General features: G+C 43.8%; 1 protein-coding gene across 2 annotated transcripts in view; it reads right to left on the bottom strand.

Annotated features, from left to right (window-relative positions):
- Window positions 1-1,203: 1,203 nt before the first annotated feature.
- Window positions 1,204-18,143, bottom strand: part of FBXO47 (F-box protein 47) — a 31,560-nt gene continuing 14,620 nt past the window's right edge. The window contains exons 6-11 of one of the 2 annotated variants that reach the window (XM_002719335.5): window positions 16,224-16,332; window positions 9,524-9,700; window positions 6,574-6,720; window positions 5,779-5,921; window positions 1,964-2,123; window positions 1,204-1,463 (exon numbers count right to left, since the gene is read on the bottom strand). In XM_002719335.5, the coding sequence (XP_002719381.3) occupies window positions 1,351-1,463; window positions 1,964-2,123; window positions 5,779-5,921; window positions 6,574-6,720; window positions 9,524-9,700; window positions 16,224-16,332 (849 nt within the window). In that variant the 3' untranslated portion in view covers window positions 1,204-1,350. The remainder of the gene's footprint in view (window positions 1,464-1,963; window positions 2,124-5,778; window positions 5,922-6,573; window positions 6,721-9,523; window positions 9,701-16,223; window positions 16,333-18,143) is intronic. The other variant, XM_008271392.4, reaches the window with a different exon arrangement.

Here is an 18,143-nt window from a genome sequence, read left to right as displayed (position 1 = left end):
CCCGGTTGCCCCTCTTCCAGGCCAGCTCTCTGCTGTGGCCAGGGAGTGCAGTGGAGGATGGCCCAGGTGCTTGGGCCCTGCACCCCATGGGAGACCAGGAAAAGCACCTGGCTCCTGGCTCCTGCCATCGGATCAGCGCGGTGCGCCGGCCGCGGCGGCCATTGGAGGGTGAACCAACGGCAAAGGAAGACCTTTCTCTCTGTCTCTCTCTCTCACTGTCCACTCTGCCTGTCAAAAAATAAAAAAAAAAAAAAAAAAAAAAAGTTCATGGAAAATGTGTATTATGAAAAACTATGATGATATTTTAAAAGTTTTTGTACAAAAATAAATTTTTAAAAATCCAAAAGACATTCTTTTATTTGAAGGGCAGAGGGACAGAGAGAGGGAGAAAGAGAGCGATCTTCCATCTGCTAGTTTATTCCCCAAAGGCTGCAATGGCCAGGCTGGGCCAGGCTGAAGCCAGGAGCCCAAACTCCATCCTGGTCTCCCACATGAGTAGCAGAGGTCCCAGCACTTGGGCCATCTTCAGCTGTTTTCCCAGGTGCATTAGCAAGGAGCTGGATTGGAAACGGAGCAGCCTGGACTCAAACTGGAGCTCATATGGGATGCTGGCATTGCAGGCAGCGGCTTAACCTGCTGTGCCACAATGGAGGTCACATGTAACTTTCAGCTCTAAATTTCCACAAACTGTTTGAAATAATCCTGTGTGTATGTGTGTGTGTGTCTGTAGTTTACACAAATATACTCCCACATAGGTATATGTATAAACACACACATACATGTTCTTCCTTTGAACTTCTATAAAAAATTCATTAGTTTATACAAAACATGCACGAATATAATGACGTTTATAATCATAAGCCAAGAAGGTGGTGAAGAATGTGGTTTATATTCTGTATATTACAAAACATCATATTGCAAATCTTTACAAAATATTCTGGGCAAAGTCTATACAACCTAAGCAAAATGAACAGAAACATGCTATTTAGTGAATTGGATCTGCTCTAACTACAAAACAGAATTTTCTCTTGCTTCCATTACCTTCCAAGACACACAGCTTGGGCTGGATCCAGAATCTGGGACAGTTAAAATTCCATTTTGGTTTGGTGTTGGGTTTGCTGAAACCTACAGAGGCCGCGCTTGTTTAGAGAAATCTCACTACATTCTTGGTTTGTTTATTATTTTTTATAATACAATAGGAATAAGTAGTTGCTTCTAAAATTCTATGCTATTTTCTTAGGTTATTTAGACGAGGATAAGTCCCATGGCTGCTGTTCTTCAGATGTGAAAAAGTAGCCATCTTCTAATTGTTCAGTGAGATGCCCTCTAAAGGAAAAGCTGTCCGAGTATTTAGGAAGACACAGAACCCATGGTCAAATACAGGACCTCCTTATGGAAGTTAGCCTGAGCATGCACAAGATGGAACAAATTCAAAAAGCTTCTGTCGTCTTCATCACGGTCTCCTATATGCCATACACAGGAAGCGACAGTAGGGAAAAGAAAATGACAGTTAAACATTTAAATATGCAATTGGAAACAAGATGCTCCAGTTGCCCCCAACAAAATTTAAAACAGAAGACTTTCTGTTAGTGACCTCTCCTGAGACAGACACTAACTGCTGAAATCATGGAATCATATAAGAACACTGGATCAGACACCAGAAGGAAAGGATGCTGGACCGTGCTCTGCTGCTTCAGCTTTCTGACCATGGGCAGGTCAGGTCATTTTTCTAAGCCTTAGTCTTCTTAGCCACAAAACAAGGTTATTATTATTTTTTTTTTTTGTCTAGCTAAACCAACAAGGAACTAAATATATCTAATAGAAAAACCAACAAGCTAAAAATATCTGCTCCTTCTATTGTTAGTTTAGAGACAAAAGTCGACGCAGAAATAGCTCTTGAAGACAGAGTGGGGACTTGAATGTGTTTGGCCCACACCTGTGCACTTCCTACATTTCTACTCACCAGACATAATTGATTGTAGCATTTCCATTATAACACATGCAAACGCATTGGCCACACTCTGCAGGAAGTTATTTCTTTCTATTGGAGTGTTAAAGACTTTACAGACTTTTTGCATCATTTTCACTGCCCAATCCATGCAGTATAGTTCTTTCTCACACACCTGATTTAAGTATACAAAGCATTATTGTCAATCTTGTGAAGAAAGCTGTAGAAATTGAAAACTGTATTGACAATTATGGCTTTTGATTCTGCATAATTTATTACACATTATACCATATACTGAGTCTATAAATGGAAAATGTTCTTCTAATAATCTTGCTTTTAAATGGTACAATTTTAGTAAAAAAAATGAAGACTTGCTCTAAGATTATTACAGAATATTATTAGTGCAAACATATATTCAAAAGTTATTGATTATATGAGAAATAAGACTTTTGTTCATTCAACACATAAACATTCACTGTACCTGTTAAGAGTTAGAGGTACAATGATAAGCCATAAAGATACCACTCTATTTTCAAGGAGTCTAATGAGGATTATGGACAAATAGGTTATTTCAATAGGCAGAAGAACTCCATGAAATTATCAAATTCCCACCTTAGGAGTTTTAGTAATATTTGTTTCTCCATTATTTAAATACAAATATTCAGGGGTCAGTGTTGTGGCATCGCAGGTAAAGCCACTGCCTGCAATGCTGGCATCCAATATAGGTGTCAGTTTGTGTCCTGGCTGCTCCACTTCTGATCCATCTAGCTGCCAATGGCCTGGGAAAAGCAGCAGAAGATGGCCCAAGGACTTGGGCCCGTGTTTCCCACAAAGAGACCTGGAAGAAGTTCTTGGCTCCTGCCTTAGGCATGGCCCAGCCTGGGCCATTGCGACCATCTGGGAAGTGAACTAGCAGATGGAAGATCGATCTCTCTCTCTCCCTCTCTCTCTGTCTCTGTAACTCTGACCTTCAAATAAATAAATCTTTAAAATATAAATATTTAAAGTAAAGACTACATGTTCCCAGCCAAAACTGACTGCAACGAAAAAGGTTTATATATTAATGTTCTAAATGGCTGATGTAACACACATAGCCAAATAGATCACGTATAGCATGAAAACAGACTACATAACGATCTAACTGAATACTGCTAATCTTGCAGGAAGATTTCCCATTCGTTCTGTGTAAAGCACTGTATCTGGCTCTATGAAAGAAGTAAGTGACAGCCCTGGATATCAATCTATTTGCAATCTATTTTGGGAAATGACTTAGCCGATACACAATGGCTTAAGAGCACTAATAGTATATGAAGACAAAGAGAAGACAAATCAGAGGCAATTTAGAGAACATGACCATCAGAATTATTAAAGGCTTCCAGAGAAAGCTTCCCTACCCCTAGTGTCCTCTGTTTGCTACAGTGCTACCAAGGTGACCTGCCAAAAACATCACATCTCTGCCTTCTTTAAAACTTTTCGGTATCTCCCTGTTAGAGGTTGGGTTCCAGCTCCACAGAGTGGCCTACAGAGCTCTTCCTTAACTAGTCTCTCCCTTCCTATCTAGCCTCACCTCCTGCTGTTCTTCTGCACATTTTTACCCTTCAGAAATAATACTGAACTGCTTTAATGGCCCTGATTATAGTTATGTGGCTCCACTTCTCAGAAGCCTTGAAGAATCTGTTGCCACTCTCCATCTGCCCCTTGTGAATTCCTTTTTAAAAAGCCATCATTGGGGCAGGCACTCTGACGTAGTAGGTAAAGCCACCACCTGCAGTGCCAGCATCCCATATGGGCGCTGGTTCTAGTCCTAGCTCCTCCACTTCCAATCCAGCTCTCTGCTATGGCCTGGGAAAGCAGTACAAGATGGCCCAAATCCTTGGGACCCTGCACCCAGGTGGGATACCTGGAAGAAGCTCCTGGCTTCTGGTACCTGGCTTTGGATTGGCCCAGCTCCAGCCTCTGAGAAGACCTCTCTCTCGTTCTCTGCCTCTGCCTCTCTGTAACTCTGCCTTTCAAATAAATAAGTAAATCTTTTTTTTAAAGGCCATCATCTACTGGGATCAGAGAAGCCCATTGTCCTCTACTTTCCTCTGATACACAAACATACACACACACATAAACACACACACACATATATATAGGGAAATAAACACATACATACATACATATTTGCTAACATATTTGCAGTTGTTCTTGAAGGTATTTATTTATACCTTGATATTTCTTAAAAGATGTAAGCAGGGGTAAGAGTTGTGGTACAGGAGGCTAAGTCACCATCTAGGGCATCTGCATCCCTTATCAGGGTGTTGTTTCAAGTCCTGGTCACTCTGCTTCTGATCCAGGTTCCCGGTAATACACGTGGGAAAGCAGCAAATAATGGCCCAAGTACCTGGGTTCTTGCCACCCACATGGGAGACCCAGATGTAATTCCTGGCTCCTAGCTTTGGCCTGATCCAGCCCTGGCTGTTGCAGGCACTTGGGAGAGTGAACCAGCAGTTGGAAGATCTCTCTCTTGCTGTCTCTCCATATCTCTGTCACTCTGCCTTTCAAGTATAAATAAATATATCTTTAAAAATATTTGTTTTTATTTTTTGACAGGTGGAGTGGACAGTGAGAGAGAGAGAGAGAGAAAGGTCTTCCTTTTGCCATTGGTTCACTCTCCAATGGCCGCCGCGGCCGGCGCATCGTGCTGATCTGAAGCCAGGAGTCAGGTGCTTATCCTGGTCTCCCATGCAGGTGCAGGGCCCAAGCACTGGGCCATCCTCCACTGCACTCCCGGGCCACAGCAGAGAGCTGGCCTGGAAGAGGGGCAACCAGGACAGAATCCAGCGCCCCGACCAGGACTAGCATCCGGTGTGCCGGCGCTGCAGGTGGAGGATTAGCCTATTTTTTTTTTTTTTTTTTTTTGACAGGCTGAGTGGACAGTGAGAGACAGAGAGAAAGGTCTTCCTTTGCCGTTGGTTCACCCTCCAATGGCCGCTGCGGCCAGCGCACCGCGCTGATCTGAAGGCAGGAGCCAGGTGCTTCTCCTGGTCTCCCATGGGGTGCAGGGCCCAAGCACTTGGGCCATCCTCCACTGCACACCCTGGCCACAGCAGAGAGCTGGCCTGGAAGAGGGGCAACCGGGACAGAATCCGGAGCCCTGACGGGGACTAGAACCTGGTGTGCCGGCGCCGCTAGGCGGAGGATTAGCCTAGTGAGCCACGGCGCCGGCCGGATTAGCCTATTGAGCCGCGGTGCCGACCCCTATATTCACTTCTACATCCTTTCCCTACCTCTCCATCCACACTGATTATTTTGAAGGAAATCAAAAAGTTTTTTAAAATTTGAGAGGCAGAGACACAGAGAAAGAAGGACAGACAGACAGACAGAACACCCATCCCTTGGCTTGCACCTCATATGTTCACAATGTCCAGAGCTGGGCCAGAGCTGGAAGCCAGGAGCCAGGAATGCAATCCAGGTCTCCCTTGTGGGTGTCAGGGACCAAGCACTTGAGCCATCACCTGATGTCTCCCAGGGTGCACATTAGCAGGAAGCTGGACTCAGGAACAGAGCTGGGCCTCAATCCCAGGCAGTTCAACATGGAATGTGAGCGTCTCAAACTGGCCTCTTAGCCTCTAGGCCAAATGTCTGGGCCCTGGGGGTGCTTTTGAGCTATATAAGGAACAGGTTAATATAAAGAATGCTTCAAAATGACATGGCTTGTTATATATATTCTAGTATTTTTAAAAAGAAATTTTAAAAATACACACTTAAATTTCTTCAGGGCAATCCCTGGCAGGTCAACTATAATGTTAAACATCTTGTTAGAGAAAAAATAATTTTTCACTTACCAAAGCCAAAAAGACTACAAGTCTCGCCAGTTCAGTGGCCCGTCCATTGACAGCTTTACTAGCCATGAAAGTGAAGCAGATGCTGTTCCCACTCAGGATTAGAAGTCGTGCATTATTCTCTAGAAGCCACTCACGGGGAACCACTTTTATTAGAGGGACAACAGTTATTTTATGAGAAATCACACTATGGCCATAGCAAACATCATTAATACATGCAACATTATAGCGCTTTATCAGAAATACAATTAGTGCCAAGGGGAATGCTTGGGGAAAACGTTTCAGTTTTTCAATTACAGCATTCAGCTAAAGACAGAGATTATGGCCATGTTGTGATGGCTCTTACGAATGCCTTAGTAATCAAGTGGAAGCTGGTCTGCACACACTTCATCGGTGGGCAAGCTGGTCTAAGCTTGTGGTAAGGAAGAAACTTGGGAAACCTCAGAATCTAAAGGATTATGCAGGAATGGAAAAAACTGTTTCACCTCTCCTGCACCAGCAGAGAGGATTTTCTTCTTACATAACCTAGGAGGGTGCTTCTGAAACTTGCAAAATGAGAGTAATGAACCTAGTTAAAATATGACAATAATAATAATAATATATACTTATAAAATTGACAATTGATATAAAGCTAATTATATGTATTTTCTGCAAACATAATACCAAACTTTTAAAATATTTTAGGGCAATTAGTGTTTTTATAATAGGTACTTCATTTGCACACATAGAAGTATAATTATAATTCTATAACTGTATTCTCATAATTATATTACTCTACATTAGTTACATTATTGTTACCTGATAGTTCATCTACAAGACTGATAACATCATCTGCTGTCCACTCTTTGGTACCTGTGTCATACAGTAATTTAATAGCCTCTGCCAGACCTTTAAGACTGGACTCATCTGTAGGTCCTTCTATCATTTTCTGCCAAAACACCTGTCCTGAATTGAAACAAAAACTAGGCTATGACAGAATAGTTGACTTGTATTAAAGACTTCATGGATTATTTAAAGAGGAAAGTGAATTACACACTGGAATGCCATTACATATATAGACTATTGACTTTTCATAATGAAGTGTCAATTCTGAAAACAGTATAAATTTGAATGTTTCATACAGATGTGATGAAGCACAATAACAGCCAATGAAATAAGGGTACTTTCACCATGCAGAACAGTGCTTCCGGTTTAGAGATGATGCTGTCCCATAATAGAAATTGGAACAAGCAATTGATGTAATCTTACTAAAATAAAATAAATAAAATCTATTATCTTTTCAAAATGAGAGTATGTTATATTCAAGAATCAAAACAGTAATTTAGTCAATTTCCAAGCAGAGAGAGTCAATCAATTATGATTCTTTGTCTATGATCGATTTTCTTTGTGGGTTACACACAACAAAATTCTAATCCCAGATTGGCTTCCTGCTGTGACTCAGTATCCCTTAACTTGTTACTTCCTGAAGTAAGCCAATGTGAATTAAAGCAATGCATGATAATTTTAATATTAATCAATCAAGACTTATAGAGAAGTAAAACAAACTTGCCAAAAATCCTACTATGCATCCAAAATTAAGTAAAGCACAAATTCTGACTATGATCTTGCTTCACTATCACTATTAGTCCCCTCCAGCAGGAAACACAACCGTAAGTTAAAATAATGTTTAAAAACTGAAAAGCAGGGGCTAGCGCTGTGGTGCAGCAGGTTAAAGTCCCAGCCTTCAGGGGTGGTATCCCATATGGGTGTCGGTTCTAGTCCTGGATGCTCCATTTCCTATCCTGCTCCCTGTTAATGTGCCTGGGAAAGCAGCAGAAGATGGCCCAAGTCCTTGGGTCCCTGCATCCATGTGGGAGACCTGGAAGAAGCTCCAGGTTCCTGGCTTTGGATCAGCTCAGCTCCAGCCGTTGCGGTCATTTGGGGAATGAACCAGCAGATGCAAGATCTCTCTCTTTCTCTCTGCCTCTGTCTCTCAAATAAATAAATGAATCTTTTTTAAAAAAATGCCAACATTGTGGCACAGCAGGTTAAGCTATTGTCTGTGACCTTGGTATCCTATATGAGCACCAGTTCAAATCCCAGCTGCTCCACTTCCAACCTGGATGAAGCTCCTGGCTTCAGCCTGGCCCAGCCCTGGCCACTGTGGTCATTTGGAGAGTGAACTAGCAAATGGAAGACCTCTCTCTCTTTGTAACTCTTTCAAATAAAAAAAATCTTAAAAAAGAAAAGCAGCTATTTTGGGTAAACTAGAGATTATTTAGAACATATTTAGTGGTATAGGCATTTGGCACAGTGGCTTAAGTCACTGCTTGGGATGCCCACATCCCATGTTCAAGTCCTGCACCCTCTGCTTCCAATCCAGCTTCCTGCTAATGTGTACTGTGAGAAGCAGAAAATATTAACTGAAGTACTTGGGTCCCTGATACCCACACAGGAAATCCAAATGGAGATTCAAGCTCCTGGCTTTGGCCTGGCCTAACTCTAGCTGTTGCATGCATGCAGGGAGTGAACCAGTAAATAGAAGCTTGCTGTCTCTCTTTCTCTCTCTGCCTTTCAAATATAATGAAAATAAATTTTTTTTAAAGATTTATTTGAAAAGTAGAGTTACAGAGAGGCAGAGTAACAGAGAGAGGTCTTCCATCCACTGGTTCATTACCAAAATGACTGCAATGGCCAGAGCTTGGCCAATCTGAAACCAGGAGCCTGGAGCTTCTTCTAATCCCCACATGGGTGCAGGAGCCCAAGGACTTGCGCCATCTTCTACTGCTTTCCCAGGCCAGAGCAGAGAGCTGGATTGGAAGTGGTGCAGCTAGGATTGGAACTGGTGCCATATGGGATGCCAGCACTGCTGGCAGTGGCTTTACCTGCTACACCACAGCACTGTTCCCTGAAAAAAAAAATACTTTAAAATTAAAAAAATTGGAGCCCATATTTTGGCTCTGCAGGTTCAGCCACAGTCTGCAACACCAGCATCCTGTACGACACTGGTTTAAGTCCCGCCTACTCTACTTCCCATCCAGCTCCGTGATTATGGTCTGAGAAAAGCAGCAAAAGATGGCCCAGGTGTTTGGGTCCCTGCACCCATGTGGGAGACCTGAAAGAAGCTCCTGGCTCCTGGCTTCAGCCTGGCATAGCCCTGGTTGTTAGGTTGTTATCTCTCTCTCTCTCTCTCTCTCCCTCTCTCTGTAACTTTTTTTTTTTTTTTTTTTTGACAGGCAGGGTTAGACAGTGAGAGAGACAGAGAGACAGATCTTCCTTTTTCCATTGGTTCACCCCCCAAGTGGCTACTACGGTCAGCCCGCTGCGCCAATCTGAAGCCAGGAGCCAGGTGCTTCCTCCTGGTCTCCCATGCGGGTACAGGGCCCAAAGACCTGGGCCATCCTCCAGTGTACTCCTGGGCCACAGAAGAGAGCTGGACTGGAAGAGGAGCAACCAGGACAGAACTGGCACCCCAACCGGGACTAGAACCCGGGGTGCAGGTGCCACAGGCGGAGGATTAGCCTAGTGAGCCGTGGCGCCAGCCAACTCTTTCAAATAAATAAATAAATACTTAGCAATGATCTATGGAAAAACAATATCTATCTTGTAGCTTTGTGCTCAAATTAATGTAGTATACATCTATGAAATCATGAAATGCAGTTCAGTCATTAGGAATGACAAAACTGAGCAGATACAAAATTATACACTTCCTAAAGTAAAACTAATTAAGCAGCTATATAACACACATTCCTGAAAAATGGGTGCTCACCATCTTGAGGAGATATTGGCCCAAAGATGATATACAGCAATCTTGCCTGATTCACCATTGGCCATGGTTTTAATATTCGTGTCAACCAAAAAGCCGAATCACTTCGCTGTGACCAGTGATCAAGCAGAACGTTCCTACAGAACAGTCGGATCCTTAACTCCAGTTTTCGGGAACTTCCTGTGAAGACAAGAATTGTAAACCATCCTTACTAGAGTCAATGTGTTCATTGGAGAGTGATCAGAGCAACACATCAAACTCTGTGGTTAAATAGTGATTCTAAACTGGGTTTCTAAACAAAAAGTATACAAGGGTTTATCTGTTCTTAAACTGCCCTAACTTCATAGTTTGACTATCTACTTACCTTTACCTCCCTGATAAATATTCAAAACTTTGAAGATATGTTTAAGGGGCTTTTGCTGTGATGTAGCTGGCTGGGTCTCCACCTGTGGTGCCAGTATCCCAAAAAGGTGCCTATTCTAGTCCCAGCTGCTCCTCTTCCCATCCAGCTCTCTGTTATGGCTTGGGAAAGCAGTGGAAGACGGTGCAAGTATTTGGGCCCGTGTGCCCGCGTGGGAGACCTGGAAGAAGCGCCTGGCTCCTGGCTTCAGATGGTCCCACCTCCAGCTATTGCGGCCATTTGGGGAGTGAACCAGTGGATGGAAGACCTTTCTCTTTGTCTCTTGCTCTGCCCATCTGTAACTCTACCTCTCAAATAAATAAATAAATAAATAAAATCTTAAAAAAGAGACATGCTTAAGTTTATCAGAATCTTACACAATTTTGGATTTAAAAAGAAATAAATGAAGGGAAAGACTAAAGATATTTACCAGTAGCACATTTTTTACTGAAAGTATTACTTCCTTTACATCCACAAAAATCTTAGATCAAAGGACTAGATATATTTTTAAAGATTTATTTATTTATTTGCAGTGAACCAGAGGATGGAAGACCTCTCCTTCTCTGTCTGCCTCTCCTTCTCTCTTTGTGTAATGCTGACTTTGAAATAAATAAATAAATCTTAAAAAAAAATATGGGTTGCCAGCACTACAGGCAGCAAGTTTACCCACTGGGCCACAGTGCTGGCCCCCAAAGGGGCTATATTTTTAAATAGCTTTATGGAGGGGTCAGCGCTGTGGTATCAGAGAGTTAAGTCTCCACCTATAAATGTTGGCACCCCATTTGGGGGCTGGCTCAACTTGTGGCTACTCCACTTCCAAACCAGCTCCCTGCTAATTCACTTGGAAAAGCAGTGGAGGATGGTCCATGTCTTTGGGACCCTAAATCCATGTTGGAGACCCAGAGGAAGCTCCTGGCTTCTGGCTTTGGCCTGGCCCAGCCCTGGTCTTTGTGGCCATTTGGGAGTGAACCAATGGATGGGGGAGCTCTCGCTCTCATGCTCACTCTCTCTCTCTCCCCTCCTCTCTCTGTATCTCTGCCTTTCGAATGAATAAAATAAATCTTAAAAAAATAGCTTTACTGAGATCTAATTCACATACTGATGTGGGCTTGAGCACAATAATTTCGAATCTAGGTTCTTGTCTCATATAGATAAGAATCATAAGAGGCAACTTGGGGACAGGATTTATTTAACAGTGAGAGAGAACACATACATTCATATGTGAATGTGGGCTACCCCACACGGAGAAATACTTATCAAAAGTGGGCCAGAGAGTTGCCCAAAGGTAGAGAAACATTGAATAGTACCCCCCACCATGGTCTGCAGCAAAGACAGCTGTCCCCCATTCTCAGCCTTTTCTTTTAAAAAAAAATTTTATTTATTTATTGGAGAGGTAGAGTTACAGACAATGAGAGGGAGAGAAAGGTCCTCCGTTGGTTCACTCTCCAGATGGCTGCAACAGTGGGAGCTGCGCTGATCTGAAGCCAGGAGCTTCTTCTGGGTCTCCCATGTGGGTGCAGGGGCCCAAGCACTTGGGCCACCCTCCACTGCCTTCCCAGGCCATAGCAGAGAGCTGGATCGGAAGAGAGGCATTCAGGACCAGAACCGGCGTCCATATGGGAAGCCAGCGCCGCAGAAGGATTAACCTATTGCGCCACGGTGCCGGTCCCCCTCAGCCTTTTCTATGAGGTAGGGGCTGAAGCCCTAATGTGTGTGAAGTCATCTGGGAATTTTATGGCACCTCTACATGGAGTTTATGATGATCATGGCTTTCTCCTTCTTGTCCCCAGAGGAAACAGAGGTGCTATCTTTGTAAGGTGGGTGTCTTTGACTGACAGGTAAGGAGATAACATTTTACTGTGGGACTTGCAAGGATGCCAGCTCGCTCAGATTTAACTAGTTGCCTGCCATATGATTTACTCATGTAGAATACAGAATTCAATGCTTTTTGTACATTCACAGATATGTGTAGCCATGATCAATTTTAGAACAATTTCATCACTTCAGAAAGAATTCCTGTTCTTTTAAATATCACCACCCTACCTCTGTGTCTTTATCACCCCAGCACTAAATAACCAATGATCTGCTCTGTGTATCTATAGTTTTCACAATTCTGGATTTTCATATAAATGAAATCATATAGTATGTGGTCTCTTGTGACTGTCTTATTGCACTTAGCAAAGCAAAGCATTTTCTTTTCTTTTTTTTTTTTTTTTTTTTTTTATTATTTTTTGACAGGCAGAGTGGACAGTGAGAGAGAGAGACAGAGAGAAAGGTCTTCCTTTGCCGTTGGTTCACCCTCCAATGGCCGCCGCGGCCGGCGCGCTGTGGCCGGCACACCGCGCTGATCCGATGGCAGGAGCCAGGAGCCAGGTGCTTTTCCTGGTCTCCCATGGGGTGCAGGGCCCAAGCACCTGGGCCATCCTCCACTGCACTCCCTGGCCACAGCAGAGAGCTGGCCTGGAAGAGGGGCAACCGGGACAGAATCCGGCGCCCCAACCGGGACTAGAACCCGGTGTGCCGGCGCCGCTAGGCGGAGGATTAGCCTAGTGAGCCGTGGCGCCGGCCCTTCTTTTTTTTTTTTTAAGATTTATTTATTTATTTGAAAGTCAGAGTTACGCAGAGAGAGGAGAGGCAGAGAGAGAGAGGTCTTCTATCTGATGGTTCACTCCCCAATTGGCCGCAATGGCTGGAGCTGGGCTGATTCAAAGCCAGGAGCCAGGAGCTTCTTCTGGGTCTCCCATGTGGGTATAGGGGCCCAAGCACTTGGGCCATCTTCTACTGCTTTCCCAGGCCATAGCATCAGAAGTGGAGGATCGGAAGTGGAGCAGGCAGGCCTTGAACTGGTGCCCATATGGGATGCCGGTACTTCAGGCCAGGTTGTTAACCTGCTGCACCAGCGCGCTAGCCCCCGCAAAGCGTTTTCAATGTTCATCCATTCGTAACATATATTATTTTATGACCAAATAATATTTCATTATATGGATATACCATAGTTTGATTATTCATTCACCATTGAAGAACATTTGGATTTTTTGCTGCCTTTTGGCTGTTATGAATAATGCTGTTATTAACATGTTATTTTTTTTGTTAAGGAATGGCTTCAAGCCCCGGCCTGAAGCGCTAGCATTCCACATTGGTGCTGGTTCAAGTCCTAGCTGCTCTACTTCTGATCCAGCTCTCTGCTATGGCCTGGGGAAGCAGTGCAAGATGGCCCAGGTCCTTGGGCCCATGTACCCATGTGGGAGATCCAGAAGAAGCTCCTGACTCCTGCCTTCTGATCAGATCAGCTCTGGCTGTTGCGATCATTTGGAGAGTGATCCAGTGGATGGAAGACCTCTCTCTCTCTCTTAGGCTCTACCTTTCTCTATAACTCTGTCTTTCTAATAAATAAAATAAATCTTAAAAAAAAAAGAAGAAGAAGAAGATGGCCCAAGTGCTTGGACCCCTGCACCCATGTAGGGGACCCAGAAGCAGCTCCTGGCTCCTGGCTTCAGACTGGCCCAGCTCCGGCCATTGCAGACATCTAGAGAGAAGCAGTGGATGGAAGATCTCTCTCTCTCTCTCTTTGCCTTTTCTTCTCTGTAACTCTGACTTTCAAATAAATAAATAAATAAAATTTTAAAAGATGGTGACGTTGTTTAATCATTTAACAAATTTGTCATATTATTTTCTAATATGGCCACATCATTTTACTGTTCTTACCTGCATTGTAGTAGGGTTCTAATCTCCATATGGCCAACATTTGTTACCAAACTTTTTTTTTTTTAATTTTTTTTTTTTTGACAGGCATTGTTAGACAGTAAGAAAGAGAGACAGAGAGAAAGGTCTTCCTTCCGTTGGTTCACCCCCCAAATGGCCGCTAGGGCCGGCGCACTGTACTGATCGGAAGCCAGGAGCCAAGTGCTTCCTTCTGGTCTCCCATGCGGGTTCAGGGCCTAACCACTTGGGCCATCCTCCACTGCCTTCCTGGGCCACAGCAGAGAGCTGGACTGGAAAAGGAGCAACTGGGACAGAATCCGGCGCCCCAACCGGACTAGAACCCGGGGTGCCAGGTCCGCAGGCGGAGGATTAGCTTAGTGAGCCGTGGCGCCGGCCATAATCTACTTTCTATCACTATGAATTTGCCTATTCAGGTAAGTAGAATCCTATAATACTTGTCCTTTTGTTCTTGCCTTCTTTCAGTTGGCATGACATTTTCAAGCTTCATCAATATTGTAGTATATATCACATTGTGTTTATTTATTCATCTGTTGATAGACACTCAGGTTGTTTCCACCTTGGCTATTGTGAATAATGATGCAATGAACTTTAGTGTAAAAGTATCTGACTAAGTTCTGCTCTCTGTTCCATTAAGTATATACTTAGGAGTGGAACTGCTGGGCCACATGGTAATTCTGCATTTAGCATTTTGATGATTAGCCAAACTATTTTCCATAGCGGCATCATTTTGCATTTTATCCCATTTATGTTCTACTTACTTGTAGGTGAGAGGAGTATAAATAGGATGCCTACTAATGATCTGAGACTATCCCCTCTGCTTTGTCAGGTCAAGTAATACAGACATTTAGAGAGAGATGATGGCCATCTGAGGAGATCAGGAAAGGCTCTACAGGGCCAGGTACAGAGCAGTCTAAAGGATGGGAAGGGCAGAAGGTGCCTCAGGACAATGAGACAGAATGGACCAAGCAGCCCTGGGGTGGAAATGTGTAAGAGGTGTCCAAGAGCAATATGCTTACGTAAACTGATGTAAAGAGTACTGGGCGGGCCCGCGCCACGGCTCACTAGGCTAATCCTCTGCCTGCGGCGCTGGCACTCCGGGTTCTAGTCCTGGTTGGGGTGCCGGATTCTGTCCCGGTTGCTCCACTTCCAGTCCAGCTCTCTGCTGTGGCCCGGGAAGGCAGTGGAGGATGGCCCAAGTGCTTGGGCCCTGCACCCGCGTGCACCAGCTGTAGCAGCCATTTGGGGGGTGACCAACTGAAAAGGAAGACCTTTCTCTCTGTCTCTCTCTCTCACTGTCTAACTCTGCCTGTCAAAAAAAAAAAAAAAAAAAAAAAAGAGTACTGGGCAATTAGCTTGAAAGAGCACACTGGGATCAGATTGTGAAGGCTGATATAAATAATTTTGACTTTATTTTGAAGATATCAGGAGCTAATAAAAGTTTTTGATCAAGGGAGGAACATGATCAATTAATACTGTTATTATTTCATTGGGCTTCTAAATCTGCTTCTTTTTTTTTTTTTTTAATTGAAAGGCAGAGAGTAAAGACACACAGACAGAGAGTTCCCATCCTCTGGTTCACTCCCCAAATATCTGCAACTGCAAAGGTTGGGCCAAGCAGAAGTTGGGAACTCAGTCTGGGTCTCCCACATGGGTGGCAGGAATCAATTACTTGAGCCATAAATGTGCCTCCTAGGGTCTGCATTAGAAGGAAACTGGAACTGAATTGGGAGCCAGAGTCGGGGATGGAATCCAGGTACTCTGATATGGGATGTGGGTGTCCCAGTTGGCACCTTAACTACTAGACCAAATTCCAGCCTCTGCATCAGATTTTAAAAATTACATAAAACATTACAAATGCTAAAGATTCTTTTACATTCCTTCTAATCCTTTTTCCCACTCCTTCACAGAAGTAATCATGACACTGAATATGGCTTCTGTGGAGGGAGGACTGGAGGGAAAGAGAGAGAGAGCGAGCGAGCGAGCGAGCACAGAAATGAGCCATTAGAGTTAGATGTATCTTTGGATTTGTATAGGAAAACTCTATCTTATTTAGAGATTATGCCTAAACACATTGATACGTATTTTCAAGTCTATCATCATTACAGGTTTGTCAGTTTATATAGCAAAAATACAGGAATATGTTTTTGAACAGTCACATAGCATGTTAGAATTATTATAACGAATCTATATGTTGTATACTGTTATTATTATTTTTTTGACAGGCAGAGTGGACAGTGAGAGAGAGAGAGACAGAGAGAAAGGTCTTCCTTTGCCGTTGGTTCACCCTCCAATGGCCGCCGCAGCTGGCGTGCTGCAGCCGGCACACTGCGCTGATCTGATGGCAGGAGCCAGGTACTTCTCCTGGTCTCCCATGGGGTGCAGGGCCCAAGCACTTGGGCCATCCTCCACTGCACTCCCTGGCCACAGCAGAGAGCCGGCCTGGAAGAGGGGCAACCGGGACAGAATCCGGAGCCCTGACGGGGACTAGAACCCTGTGTGCCGGCGCCGCAAGGCAGAGGATTAGCCTAGTGAGCCGTGGCGCCGGCCATATACTATTATTTGAGCATTGTAGTTCTTTACCTGGTTTGTTGCAAACAACAGCCTGCATCTTACGAGACAGATTAGTCAGCTCACACAAGAAGTTATACACACGATGGCATTCAAGGTCATCCCAACCTGCTGTCAAGGTCTGAGGAAAACAAAATCAACACTGAAGATGTTCAGGTCATCAGAGCGATGTATAAGTCACCACTGTCTTATGTGTATACTGTTATTAGAACATGATCAAGATGACATGCAATTTTTATCCACTATGGAACTATTTAATAAGAAATTTACATAGCCATAACCTTGAAATATTCTAAAATCCAGTTTCTTTTCAGTGAGAAGGAAATTTTCTTTCCGAGAACTTTATATTGATACTGAATCTTGAACTTTGACAATATGAGGAAAATGACAAAGTAAAGCCAAACCCTACAATACAGCTTTCGACTTCTCACAACTACACTGTGGTTTCATTTTAAGACCACAAGGAAACCCTTTTTGCCCCCTCTAGCTGTCATTTATGATACTGCTTAGAAATGAGAATGATCTCATGTTAATGTGACAATTTTTTTTTAATTGTTTTGTCTTGAAAGGCAGAGTTAGAGAGTGAGACGCAGAGAAAGAGAGCTCTTCCACCCACTGGTTCACTCCTCAAATGGCTGTAATGGAGAGGGCTGGACCAGGTCAAAGCTAGGAGCCCAGAACTCCATCTGGGTTTCCCATGTGGGTGAAGGGACCCAAGGACTTGGGCCATCATCCCCTGCTTTCCCAGGCGCATTAGCAGGGAACTGGATCAGAAGTGGAGCAGCCTCACTTGAAACAGTACCCAAATGGGGTGCCAGTATCGCAGGCGGTGGCTTAGCCTGCTGTACCCAGACATGTACGTATAACAATTCTGAGCATTTATTTAAAGCAACTTCAAAAACTTTAATTAGGACAAAATTTAGTAATTATTTTTGAACATATTAAAATGCACAAACATATATGAAAAGGAGGTTCAAATGGTATGTTACTATAATTAGATTCTGAAATGCTGATTAACACATAAATTCTTTTGAAAATAGGTAAGTTGGGGCCAGTGTTGTGGTGCATGGGGTTAAGCGCTAACTGTGTTGCTGGCATCCCATATGGGTGCCAGTTCAAGGCATTGCTGCTCCACTTTCAATCTAGCTCCCTGCTAATGTGGAAAGCAGCAGAAGATGGCCCAAGAACTTGGGCCCCTGCCACCCACATGGATGGCTGGGGCCCTTGGCTTTGGCCTGGTCCAGCCACAGCTGTCCTGACCATTTGAGGAGTGAGTCAGTGGGTGGAAGATCTCTCTCTGTCTCTCTCCCTCTCTATAATTCTTCCTTTTAAATAAATAAATATTTTAAAACAAACAAAAAAAGAAAATAGTTAAGTGGATTACAGTAGTTTAAAAATTCATCTTAATCTCTCTGGAGGGACATGAAAAACTTAACAGTGGTTGCTTCTGGCAAAGGGAAATAGTAGACAAGGGATAGGCCTGGGAGGGAGATGGACTTCACTTCAGACATTTCATACCTTTTAAAGGTTACATAAATGCATTTATGTGTATTACTGTCCCAAAGAAAGAGAGAAACCACCCCTCACACATACATAAAAATTTTGAGAAAAGGCAAAAATTGTCTTGAAAGAAGGCTCTGGAAGCCCTAGGCTGCTGGAATCCAATTACATGGGAGTTTGTGGCTGGCAGATCAGGTTACAGAGCAAGATTTTCCCAGGGGGCTTGCACTGTGGCGTAGTGGGTAAAGCTGCCACCTGCAGTGCCAGCATCCCATATGGGCACCAGTTTGAGTTCCGGCAGCTCCACTTCCAATCTAACTCTCTGCTATGGTCTGAGAAAGCAGTGAAAGATGGCCCAAGTCTTTGGGCCCCTGCACCCGCATGGGAGATCCAGAAGAAACTCCTGGCTCCTGGCTTCAGATTGGCTCAGCT

This window comes from Oryctolagus cuniculus, chromosome 17 (genome assembly GCF_051225735.1).
Source record: "Oryctolagus cuniculus isolate XC-2025 breed Fujian yellow rabbit chromosome 17, ASM5122573v1, whole genome shotgun sequence".
In the NCBI taxonomy this organism is placed as follows: Eukaryota; Metazoa; Chordata; class Mammalia; order Lagomorpha; family Leporidae; genus Oryctolagus; species Oryctolagus cuniculus.
The sequence above is the reverse complement of the archived record's forward strand: the minus strand, read 5'-3'. Positions and strand labels throughout refer to the sequence as shown.